This window comes from Mauremys mutica, chromosome 9 (assembly GCF_020497125.1).
Source record: "Mauremys mutica isolate MM-2020 ecotype Southern chromosome 9, ASM2049712v1, whole genome shotgun sequence".
Classification (NCBI taxonomy): domain Eukaryota; kingdom Metazoa; phylum Chordata; order Testudines; family Geoemydidae; genus Mauremys; species Mauremys mutica.
Window position 1 is genome coordinate 70,432,651 of NC_059080.1, and position 12,155 is coordinate 70,444,805.

General features: G+C 39.4%; 1 protein-coding gene across 7 annotated transcripts in view; it reads left to right on the plus strand.

The window, feature by feature from the left end:
• RHBDD1 (rhomboid domain containing 1) overlaps positions 1-12,155 on the plus strand; it is a 132,027-nt gene that overhangs the window by 5,876 nt on the left and 113,996 nt on the right. For 2 of the 7 annotated variants that reach the window (XM_045031189.1, XM_045031190.1), the window contains exons 2-4: positions 7,619-7,687; positions 9,983-10,501; positions 11,442-11,574. In XM_045031189.1, the coding sequence (XP_044887124.1) occupies positions 10,069-10,501; positions 11,442-11,574 (566 nt within the window). In that variant the 5' untranslated portion in view covers positions 7,619-7,687; positions 9,983-10,068. Of the gene's footprint in view, positions 1-6,416; positions 6,606-7,618; positions 7,688-9,982; positions 10,502-11,441; positions 11,575-12,155 lie in introns of those variants that run through there. The other 5 variants (XM_045031183.1, XM_045031186.1, XM_045031184.1 and 2 more) reach the window with 5 other exon arrangements.

A 12,155-nucleotide genomic window follows, 5' to 3' on the forward strand; every position in this document is an offset into this window, starting at 1 on the left:
TAAGTCCTTCATTGTTTCAAGTCTCATTAGCCTTTTCATAAACACAGTAGAGGCTGGAGGAAGAATGTTTCAAACAGTTGAAAGCACTATATGCTTTAAATGAATTACATTCCAAAAGGCTCTCTAGAAACTTTGCTATCTTTCTTGTGTGTTTCACTTATAGGGGCCAAATATAAAGCTTCTTGGATGAGGATACATTACCATTATTAATTCACATTATAATAACCTTCAGAGGTTCCAGTAAGATTGGGGCCCTGTTATAGTTAGGGATGTAAATATCATTTAAAAAGTTAACCGGTTAAACAATTAAAAAGATAAAAAGGCAAAATTTCTGAATCAAGGACCTTACAGCGATAATTATAGTAAGGACCTTAGATTAATATCATTATCAGAAGTGATGAGAGCCAGAGGAAACAAGGTTGAATAAAGTAGGCAAAATGGAATGCTGTGGTAAAGAGGAAAATTTATTGAGAATTCAGGTAATTTAATCAGTTGCTGTTCTGTATTTATTTTTTTCTGTTATGAACGGGCAAGAATGATGAACTTGAGATTAGAGATGTGAAGTCTGATGGAAGAAGTGTGTTTTGAAGGAGGAGCGAAAGGGTCTTTGACACAAAGGAAGGCACCTGTTCCAGACATAAAGAGCTGATGTAAAAAAGGTATAGAATTAGAAATGATAGGAAGATACAAAGGGAACATTAATGGAAAGGAGTAAACAGAGTGTAAGAGATGTGGAGGAAAGAAAAATAACCATCTTATTGCAATACAATGCTCCCAAGTATTGCCCCAATTAATGAAAGCCCCCTAGGCACATGCTTAAGTGCTGTACTGGATAGGGATGCTTTTCTGAATTGGGGCCTAAATGAGCTGCTGTTTTGTAGGTGCTGAAATGAAGGGAATGATTTTTCTGCTTTTTCTTTGCAATAGCGGAGAAATCTTTGTTCTTAGCCAGAGATATTGCTGTGAAAGTGAGCACTCCTGGGTCTTGTGTATTTTCAGGGGGAAAGAAAAATTCCTCGGAAACTAAGGCACTGTCACAGGGTAGCTGGTCCCTGTGAGTAGACCAGGTCCAGTTCCCCTGTGTCAGAGCAGGTGAGCCCAGTTCGGCCAATGAAGGGGGCAAGGCTACACCTGTGGCTATAAAGGCCTGTTGGAGGGGCAAGAAGAGAAAAAGAGTGATTGGGGCAGGCTATGCCTGGGGAGGGGGGCAGCCCTGGAGCCAGTGTTCCAGAAGGGAAATGAGAGCTGGCTGTGACTGGGAAGCTGCAAGAAGCAGGATTACTGGAGACCCCTGGGAGGGCAGGCCGTGAAACTCTAGGACAAAAGATCTGTTGAGGAACTGTTTTTGTCTGTTATGTGCTTATGTTTGGGCAAATGAACCTCCCTAAGGAGGCTGGGCATGGCAATAAGTTCTTATTAATCTGTGGAGAAGTCGTGCTGTGCCACATATGATTAGGCATGGAAGAACTTGATTTTTTTTCTAATTTTGATTATTTTTATTTTTACAGTTGCAGGAAGTTAAGGGGGATTTATGGTTGGGGTTATGGTTAGGGCAGAGCTATGAGCGGGATTGCAGGGGGTTCCCTGCATGGCAGAGGAGCTCAAGATATGGGGCACAAGATATAATAGGGGAGGCTGCAGTTGCCCAGCTCAGTGGAGCTGAGCCCCCTGGCCGTGACTGCAAGGAGGCAGACTATCACTGCAGGTGAGGTAACTGTTACCAATTGCAGTTGGTGGTGGGTTTTTTTTGGTGTGTGTGTGTGATTTGTATGTAGGCTGAAATGTACATTTACTGATAGTTATTGATTAAAATAGAATTCTGACAAGCCTATATATGGTGGAGAATGTGTGCACTTCGATCCGCCCTGATATAAGAGAAGAGTGAGATGGCTCTTTGGTGTCCAGTGAAGAAAACCAGAGGCAAGGTGTCCAGGCAGAAAACCAGAGGCAAGGTGCCGCAGCGTGACCTTTGGCCATGAGGGGGTACTTGGGTGGTAAACCCCATTTTACATGCACTATCAAGGTGTTTTACATTGTCATATACTAACCAATGCCAAATATTTGTTGTTACTTACTTTTTTTTCATAATTTAAATGTGATGCTCATAAGTGAATTTTGATCCTTAAAGTAATCCTGTTTCTTCTTGTCATATTTTGGGTTACTCTCTTAGAGTTCTATAAGGAATTTCTTAGAATTCTATGGTATCCTTTTTATTTTTGACCCAGGGATTTCTTCTGTTTTTATAAGAATTCTTATTTTAATTTTTGGGAGACCAAACTTGTTAAAAAATAAACTATGAATTTCATTTAAATTGATGGGGAAAAATAGAATAGTTCTTATAAAACTATCAGTCTGTTAGTCCATTTTTTTCTGCAAATTTGATAAGAGGTATTATAATGTACAGGACACTTTAATTTTCCAGATAGTGGGACTCAGTGGGACTGTTTATATACTTACACTGTCACATGTAAATGTATGCAGGATGGGGGCCACAATCTAGAAATCTAGAGCCAATGTGTTTGTAATCATGCATCCTCCTGAAAATGTACTTTGGTATTATATTTAAGAAAAATAAGCCTGTGAATGGTCTCTAGTTCATAAATTTATAGATATTCTTAGATTAGTTAAAAAACCTCATGAATAGTAACTCCTGGTCCTTTAAAAGGGTAAAGAGGGAGCAGGAATGTTGGTTAGAAAAATTTACCTGTAGGTGGTATTATAGTAGTGCATAATACAGTCATGATTAGGTCTCCATTGTGCTATCATACAAACAAAACAAGAGGGTCACTGCTCTAAACAACCTGCAATTAAATGTGTAGAAATTTACATCCAAATCAAGCTTCCCAGATCACAAAAACCCACCAGTGAAAGAAAATAATCCTTAACAAACTAGCCAGCATTGTGGCTATTAAACTTTACAGTTCACTAAACATATAAAATAAATTCAGGTACTTAAGTAGAGTAGCTGTCATATTTTTACTAATTCAAATGCACATCTTCTAAATAAAGACCTGTTTTGTAAGAGAGACTGCTAGTTTGCTTTAGATAAGCAAAATACTGTGTTCAAATATAGACAGCAAAAATGTTATCATATAATAAACAGGTTGTGAATTGTAAACACACAGGTTTTATTTTCAACAAGCTAAAATTAAACTGTATAAATTTGTTGTTTTTGCCTGGAGTTTACACACATGGACCTAGTGGTGTTGGAACACTTTTTATAGTGGGGGTGCTGAAAGCCATTGAACAAAACTGAAACCCTGTATACGATGGAAGCCACACCCTCAGCACCCCTGGTTCCAGCACCCCTGCATGAACCACCTTTCTCTATACCTGCTTCCCGTTGAATATGTATGATACATTTGTAGCCCCATTTGCCTCAAAACCATTTATAGAAATGATTCAAATTCTTTTTTTCATTGCAGCTTCAGGATTAGTAGCTACCTCTAGTTTCTTCACATATTTACCCCTTCATGTAACAAGAACTGAGGGTCATCCAATGAAATCAATAGGCAGCAGGTTTAAAACAAACAAAAGAAAGTGCTTCTTCATACAACACAGTCAACCTGTAGAATTCGTTGCCGGGGACGTTAAAATCATAGAATCAATGGGTTAGATAGCACCGCAAGGATCATCTAGTGTAACTCTCTGCCAAGATGCCGGATTTACCAACCATCCAGTCTCCTGAAAATCCAGCGAAGGAGTTTTCTCAACCTCCCTAGTCAATCTGTTCCATTGTCCTACAGTTCTGACAGTTTGGAAGTTTTGTCTTGAGATTTAATCTAAATCTGCCATGCTGTAGTTTGAATGCATTGCCTCTTGTCCTGCCCTCTGTGCAAAAGAGAACAAGTTTCCCCACCATTTTTATGGCAGCCTTTCAAGTATTTGAAGACCGCTATCGTATCTCCGCTCAATCTCTTTTCAAAACTGAACGTATCCAGTGCCTTCAGCCTTTGCTCATATGTCTTGCATTCCATCCCTTTGATCATCTTTGTCGCTTGCCTCTGGATCCTTTCCAGTTTCTCCACATCCTTTCTATACATTGGTTACCAAAACTGGACAGAGAACTCCACCTGAGGCCTAACGATCGCCAAGTAGAGTGGCACTATCACCTCCTGTGACTTGCATGCTATGCCTCTGTTAATTGCAACCTAAAATTGCATTTGATTTTTTTTCAACAGCATCACGTTGGTGACTCATTTTGAGGTTGTGATCCACCACAACTCCCAGATCCTTCTCAGCATGCTGCTGCCAAGCCATTTCCCCCCTCATTCTTATTTGTCCATTTGGTTTTTCTTCCCTAAGTGTAGCACCTTACATTTGTCTTTGTTGAAGTTAATTTTGTTGACTATAGCCCAGTTCTTCAATTTATCAAGATCCCTCTGAACTGTAGCTCTATCCTCCAAAATATTTGCCACCCCCACCCCCGGCTTTGTGTCATCTGCAGATTTGATCAGTATGCTCTCTTTTCCTACATCCAGATCATTAATAAAGATGTTAAATAACACTGGGCCCAGAACAGATTCCCGTGGAACCCCACTTAAGACCTCCCTCCAATCTACAACATTCCATTAATAGTTTTTGTTTGCAGTTGTTTAACCAATTATGTATCCATTTAATGTAAACAAGGCCCTGTTGTAAAGGCCAAAAGTATAACTGGGTTCAAAAAAGAACTAAAGTTAATGAAGGATAGGTCCATCCATGGTAACTGGTTAAAAGATAAGAAACAAAGGGTAGGAATAAAAGGTCAGTTTTCAGAATGGAGAGAGGTAAATGGGTCTGTACAGTGCTTTTCAACGTATTCATAAATGATCTGGAAAAAGGGTTAAGCAATGAGGTGGCAAAATTTGCAGATGATACAAAACTACTCAAGATAGTTAAGTCCCAGGCAGACTGCGAAGAGCTACAAAAGGCTCTCTCAAAACTGGGTGACTGGGCAACAAAATAGCAGATGAAATTCAATGTTGATAAATGCAAAGTAATGCACATTGGAAAACATAATCCCAACTATACATATAAAATGATGGGATCTAAATTGTCTGTTACCACTCAAGAAAGAGATCTTGGAGTCATAATGGATAGTTCTCTGAAAACATCCACTAAATGTGCAGTGGCAGTCAAAAAAGCAAACAGAACATTGGGAATCATTAAGAAAGGGATAGATAAGACAGAAATATCATATTGCCTTTATATAAACCCATGCACATCTTGAATATTGTGTGGAGATGTAGTCTTCCCATTTCAAAAAAGATGTGTTGGAAAAGGTTCAGAAAAGGGCAACAAAAATGATTAGGGGTATTGAACAGCTTCCGTATGAGGAGCCATTAATTAAACTGGGACTTTTTAGCTTGGAAAAGAGATGACGGGGGAGGGAGGGAGGGAAGATGATTGAGATCTATAAAATGATGACTGGTGTGGAGAAAGTAAATAAGGAAGTGTTATTTAATCCTTGTCATAACGCAAGAACTAGAGGTCACCAAATGAAATTAATAGGCAGCAGGTTTAAAACAAACAAAAGGAAGTATTTCTTCACACAACACACAGTAAACTTGTGGAACTCCTTGCCAAAGGATGCTGTGAAGGCCAAGACTATAACAGGATTAAAAAAAGAACTAGATACATTCATGGAGGATAGGTCCATCGATAGTGTCCCTAACCTCTGTTTGCCAAAAGTGGGGGATGGGTGCCAAGGATGGATCACTTGATGATTACCTGTTCTGTTCATTCCCTCTGGGGCACCTGGCATTGGCCACTGTCAGAAGACAGGATACTGGGCTAGATGGACCTTTGGTCTTACCCAGTATGGCCGTTCTTATGTTCTTGGAGAAATTACTGTAAATGTCTGTGAGGGACATGCTCTGCAATAAATTATGAGTAGTATGTATTGACCTGGTAATTGAGCGTGTTAACTGTATGAATATATTGGTTTAGTTTAATGGGGAACTGTAAGGAGAACAAGTAGGAAGGGAAGAAGAATGGCTCAAGATAAGCCACTTCTCAGCTAACATTTAATAACATTTAAGACACTTTGCCCAAACTATTAACTTTTAAGATTCTAACTCCTTACTCCAGCCAATTTACAAAACTGTTTTTGATGACCTTGGGCACGGTCTGGGAACCTGAAGATCAAAAGAACTATGGTAGTTTTTAAAAGGTACTCTGTCTCAAAAGGAGTTGACTGTTCAGGGAGTTGTTCAACAGGAACTAGACTGACACACAGGCACCCCTTGGGGATGTCTGAAGAAATCAGGGCTGTGTGGGTTACCATTGGGAATAGTAAGACTTTAGGTAAGAGTTTTATAAATTTTGTTGTTTTGAAAGCCTTTTATGTCTTCTGCTTTTTGCCTACTGTTAAAGTAAACAATATTTTGGGTTTAAAAAGACTGTTTGGTGACTATATTTACCACTACTCTCAGATTCCCAAAGAGAAGAATTGCAGGAGCTGAAACCAGTCAGACCTCTTGGATAAGCACAATTGATATGTAGGGTACTGCAGCCCATGGCCTGGTCTAAAAGTAGCATTTCACCTCCAGAGAGGTAAAGTACAAGGCATAACACCTGAGGGAAGTGCACTCAGAGACACCAGAAAGGGGACAGAGGAGCAGGTGCATGTGTTACTGTGACATTATTGATCTGGGTCTTTGTGGACTTTTTGCTTGCATAAGTAAGGGTACTGTCCTGAATGATGTTATGAAGGGAATAATGCAGACCTTCAAATTTGTCATGTAGTTAATTGAAATCTTGTTCATAGACTATATTTGAAGAAATTAGGTTGCAATTAAGTCAAATTATTGATGATTGCATCTATTACAGGCTACAGGCAGGCTCAGGTCACATCTCAGATAACTCTATTAAATGAGATATTGTGATGCCTCAAGTAACTAATCCCTATCATTTTTCTGTAGCTATTTTGCATGCAATGATTCTATTGGTTGTAATGACTCAGTGGTAGAGGGCAGTTGGGACTCTGTTAAAAGTTCTCATTGGTTAGATTACTTGGCTCAGCTACTGCTGTTTAAAGTTTTTTTTATTTTTATTTTTTTTTCTGCATGCTAGCTAGAGCATCAGTGCTTGACAGACTCTCCATAATGCTGCTACCTCAGTCCCACTGCACACTTAGTCAGCACTGCCAGTGGTACTTAAGCAGAAGTACAGGGGGAGCACTTAACGCACATGGACATTGGGACTAAGGGACTGGGTTCTCCCTGTGTCTCGTTCATGTAGTGACACTAACACAGCCATCTAATGTAAACCAATAAATCAACTGCAGAATAAGAGCCTGGTTCACCCAGTACACTTTGGTTGCTTTAAGTTCCTTTTGTGATGTAAACCCAGCTTAACTGTCTGGTAGAATCTGGCTACTCTAGTGTACCAGTGAATCTGCTGGTAAAAGTTAAACTTTTTTTTTTTTAAATTAAGGTTCATATTACATATCTTCAGATTGTTAGAAATTAATATATGTTTTTTTCTCTTTGGGTTTCTTGTATTGTGTTCATGTATGATATTTTAATAATTTAAAACTATTCAGTAAATCCCAGGCAAAAAATCTATGCAAAGGTGAGAGTATGTATTAGTAACTGGTGAGTTTAAAAAAAAGTAAAGTTGTACTTATCTCTAGGCCCAAGTGTTATATACCCAGGACATTCAAAGTTGAGATTGCACTTAAGAGAAACCCAAACACATTAAGGTAAGAAATGGATGGTTAAGAAACTGAAACAGCTTTAACTCTTCCATTTAGTGATTCCATGAGGGGAAAAATGTTTAATATGTCTTGTAAAGTGTCTAATCTAGAACCACAAACACTGAAATGGTTTAATGATAATACTGTGGTTATTGCATGAGGTCACTACATCATGAATGCAAATATATGGGGAGCAAAGGGAGCCATAAACTCTCAAATGGCCTCAGATAACTTCTTTGAAAATAAAAATATTACATTTAAAACAGGGCTTATCTCTGGCAATTCCAAGAGTATTAGCAAGTGCCGGGTCCCATTAGGAAGCTGGAATTCCTCCCAATCGCAATGGTTTTTAAGGCTCCCAGTTCTAATAATCATAATGCAGAACTGTGAAATACAGACGTAAGCTAAACCAAAATAAGCCACTCTACTTTTATATCATATATAAATATTCATTTTTCTAAAATAATTAATTTTATCTGGAAAACGTCTTGAGTATTGTTAAGTTTGAGATAAGAACTTTGGAAAGCATGGAAATGATTTCATGGTGTAATTTTGAAAGATAAGGTTGACTGTGATGAATTTGATCTTTGTTCCTGGTTCTGTGTGATTAATACATATATTGGGTGAAATTCTGTGCTGCATCTCTTAGAGGTGCTGTACAGAACACACACGCCAGGAAGTGGGGGGAAAAGGATGGCTTTAAACTACTCTTGTGGCCTCTTGATTCTGGGGTGCCCCCCCAGTGTAATTTAGACAGTCATGAGGTGTTGTCTGAATTGTAACAGCCTGTCCCCACCTGCCTATAGGCTGCTCTGCTTTCCAGAATCTCTGCAGCGCTACACATATGCTAGGGCTTACAAAAGTCCTCAAAGGACAGTCTGTGACTGTCTTCCTCAGTTTCCCATGCTTGAAGAATTCTTCTCCTCCTTTGCCCCCAGCCACACCCAGGGCATTTAGAGCCTCTTCACATCTCTTAAATCATTTTACTTGACATAAATGGGGCAGAGAGGGAGCAAGAATCTCTCCCATTGTGTATACTTGAGTGGAAATTTTATTTGTAGTTGTTTGTGCTACTGTTCTTTCTTCTGTGCTCATTTCAGGAGTGAAAGTAAGCTGGTATGGCATACCGGTAAAAAGTGGCTGCCGGTACCAGCCTGTACTCCGCCAATATTAAAGCGCTGCCGCAGCAGTGCTTTAACATCACTGCCCTTTTTGCACCCTTGGGCCACCGCCACCGGGGTGGGGGAGAGGCAAAAGGAGCAGCTGCCCCGGGGCTGGCAATTTAAAAGGACCTGGGGATGTGGCCAGTGCCCCGGGCCCTTTAAATCACCTCTGGAGCCCCAGGCGGTGTGGGCCAGGCAGCGCAGATGGGCTGGCTGGGGGATGCTGATCCCCAACCCCGCCTCTTCTGTCCGAGGCCCCGCCCCTTCCAGGGGCCAGAGCCGGCCCCTGCACCAGTAAGTGTTGAATATTACTTTCACCCTGGCTCATTTCTACTATATCTTAAAGAAGATGGTATTGAGGAAAATATGAAGTATGTATTTTCACCACTCTACAAAGTTTTTCCAAGAACTACATTAATACTCTCAGTTTTTAAAGTAAGTTCCTATGTGGAACCACTTAACTATATGAGCAGAATTTTTTTATATTGCAACCTGACATAGTTATTTAGATTACCATTCTTGGTGTCTCTTGAATATCTGTAAAATTTTGGAAGAAAAGATAGTGGGAGGATTTCAGATAGAATGAGAATCAAATACTGTGACTGCCTCTAGGAAAACTGCCATGGAAAACTAAAAATGGAATGCCAGAATGTTGAGACCATAGAGAGGAACTTTCCAACTCCTTCATGACGGTTTGGGGTTACAAGTTAGTTGTGAGCAGATCAGGGTGGAAGAGGAAACATGGCTAGCACATTCATGAACAGCAGAGATCAACTACAGCCCTACATAGGGTCGTGAGATGCAAATTGCAGCTGTTTTTGCAGGTTCTTTTCTCTCTTTCATGCCTTTATGAATCTACTGTGTGAAGTCCTTTAACTCAGACCTTACAAAGGGATGCAGAACATCATCCTGTATTTATGGTAAACTTGTGTGCTTGAACTTTGTTAATGTAAATTGTATTTTTGTCTTTAACTGTGCTGTCTGCATCTGTTACAGTTGAGAATATTCTGCAGAATTTGTGAATAGTCCATGTATTTTTAGAAAACATCCAGTGAGCTTGAAAATGCCCCTTGTGTGTTTGATTAGTTATTGATAAAATAATTGTTTGTCAATTAATATAGATTTATTTTTCTTTCAGAATTTCCTAACCTTGTGTATTTCTGGATTCCAACAATAGACTGGAAATTGGAACAATCCTATAATTTCTCAGAATAAGAAGTGATTATGCAGCGAAGACGGAGGGGAGTAGACGTTGGATTAATCTTGCTACTTTCTCAAGTATTTCAAGTTGGGCTTGAAAACATTCCACCTGTAACACTTGGGACCCTAGCACTGAATGTTTTTCTTTTTTTGAAACCTCTGAAACCACTGCTGAAAGTGTGTATCAGTGTAGACCAAGGTTATCACCAGAAAGACTGGCAGCGTTTGCTGCTTGCTCCAGTTCACCATGCAGATGATTGGCATTTATATTTTAACATGGTCTCCTTGCTTTGGAAGGGGATAAAGTTGGAACGTAAGCTTGGAAGCGTATTGTTTGGGTATATAATTGCAGTATTTTCAGTGCTGATTGGCATTGTGTACATGGTTTTGGAATTTGCACTTGCAGGACTTCTGAATGACCCTTCATACAAAATGAATTGTGCTGTTGGCTTTTCAGGTAAGGTATGCAGGAGGTACAGGTTAATTTATTGAAGTTCACATTTATAGATTTTGTATAGTAATGTTTTATAATATAGAAAATGGAAATATTTCTCTGATGAACATGGATTGGAACAGGTAATATGCATCACTACTTCTTTGAGTGCTTGTTCATATATATGTATATATTCCACTCTTGGTGCATGTGTGCGCATGCACTTGAATTTAGATTTTCTGGGAGGAGGCATGAGGACTCGCAGGACCGAGGTACAGCCACAATGTACACTGCTGGCCAAAAGAATCTAAACTTGACTGCATGCAGTGCGTGCACACCAAGAGTGGGATATATATGGGCAACATGTTTTGTCGAATTACAGTTATTGTAGTGTGAATAATTTTCATTTTCTATTATATATTTAAGTTTACAGTTTGTGCAAATCAAAGTCAGCAGCAAATACTTTAGAAATGTTTTTATTAAGAATACTTGTAATCTTAAGATTGCCACTCTTGGGGTCTTGTGCTTTCAACACAGGGCAGACTGAGAACTCCACTAGCTTTTAGATTATTAGTCCTCAAAGATACTGGCTGTGGAGGAAAAAACTCCACTCTCTCTGTATTCAAAAAGCCAGTGTCTCAGTTCTCTCTAGAACCCTTCCTACTCATTTTCTGACCAAAGGTTCACTTTCTACCCTTTGATGCTGCTCAGATTTTTCTACTAGCCCAGGCTACTTAACTTTTTGTAATATCTTTGGCTAATCAGACATAATCGTTTATTTTGGCTTTTGACCAGTTTCATTTCTCAGTTCACTGAGTATACTTGTCCCCAAGTTCAGGGATTCCTCAAAACACCCCAGATGTTTTCAGCCATTTTTGTTTGTTTTGCAGTTAAGTTTTTCACATCATCTGAACTCAACTATTTCTTTCTTGGTGTGATTTGTTTTGTTTTGTTTTGTTTTTAGGAGTATTATTTGCTTTGAAAGTCCTTAACAATCATTATCACCCAGGAGGGACCAGCAACATTATGGGAATTCCTGTATCCAGCAGATATGCTTGTTGGCTGGAGCTTGTGGCCATTCATTTATGTTCCCCAGGGTAAGTTGGTTAAATCGTTCTCAAGTCACATACACATTTTTGGATCCATTTAGGTATGTATACATTGTGACACATGAGCAATGATGTCTGGTACCCAAAATAAATAGTGGAGTTTCAGGTAGCAATCTGCATCTCTCTCCTCCACACCTTGTAGGTTGATCATGCTTGTCAAAGAAAAAATATGGGATACCTTGCTCGGGGGAGGGTTACTGAGAAGTGTTTTGGTTGAAAAGAACAAAGATTGGTTGGGAAAAAGAAGAAACACACTCTTTATTTTCCCACTCACTTGAAAAACTGGGATATATTGCATGAAAGGGCCTGGCAGGTAAAAACAAATATTTATCCATCTGTCACTTTTTAACAGTTCTCTCCTAATGTCAGTCTCCTCTTCTCCCCCATCTATCTCTTATCTGATTTTCTCCCAAACCCTACACCAATTAAACCACAACCTCACTGGCCACATGACTCCATTCTGCCCTGTGCTCAATCCTCCCAACCCATCCCATCCCTCTCTTGGTTTAGAATCTTCTTCCTCTTCCTTTTGAGCAGATTTCCTGAAAATCAGTTATATGTCAACAGTG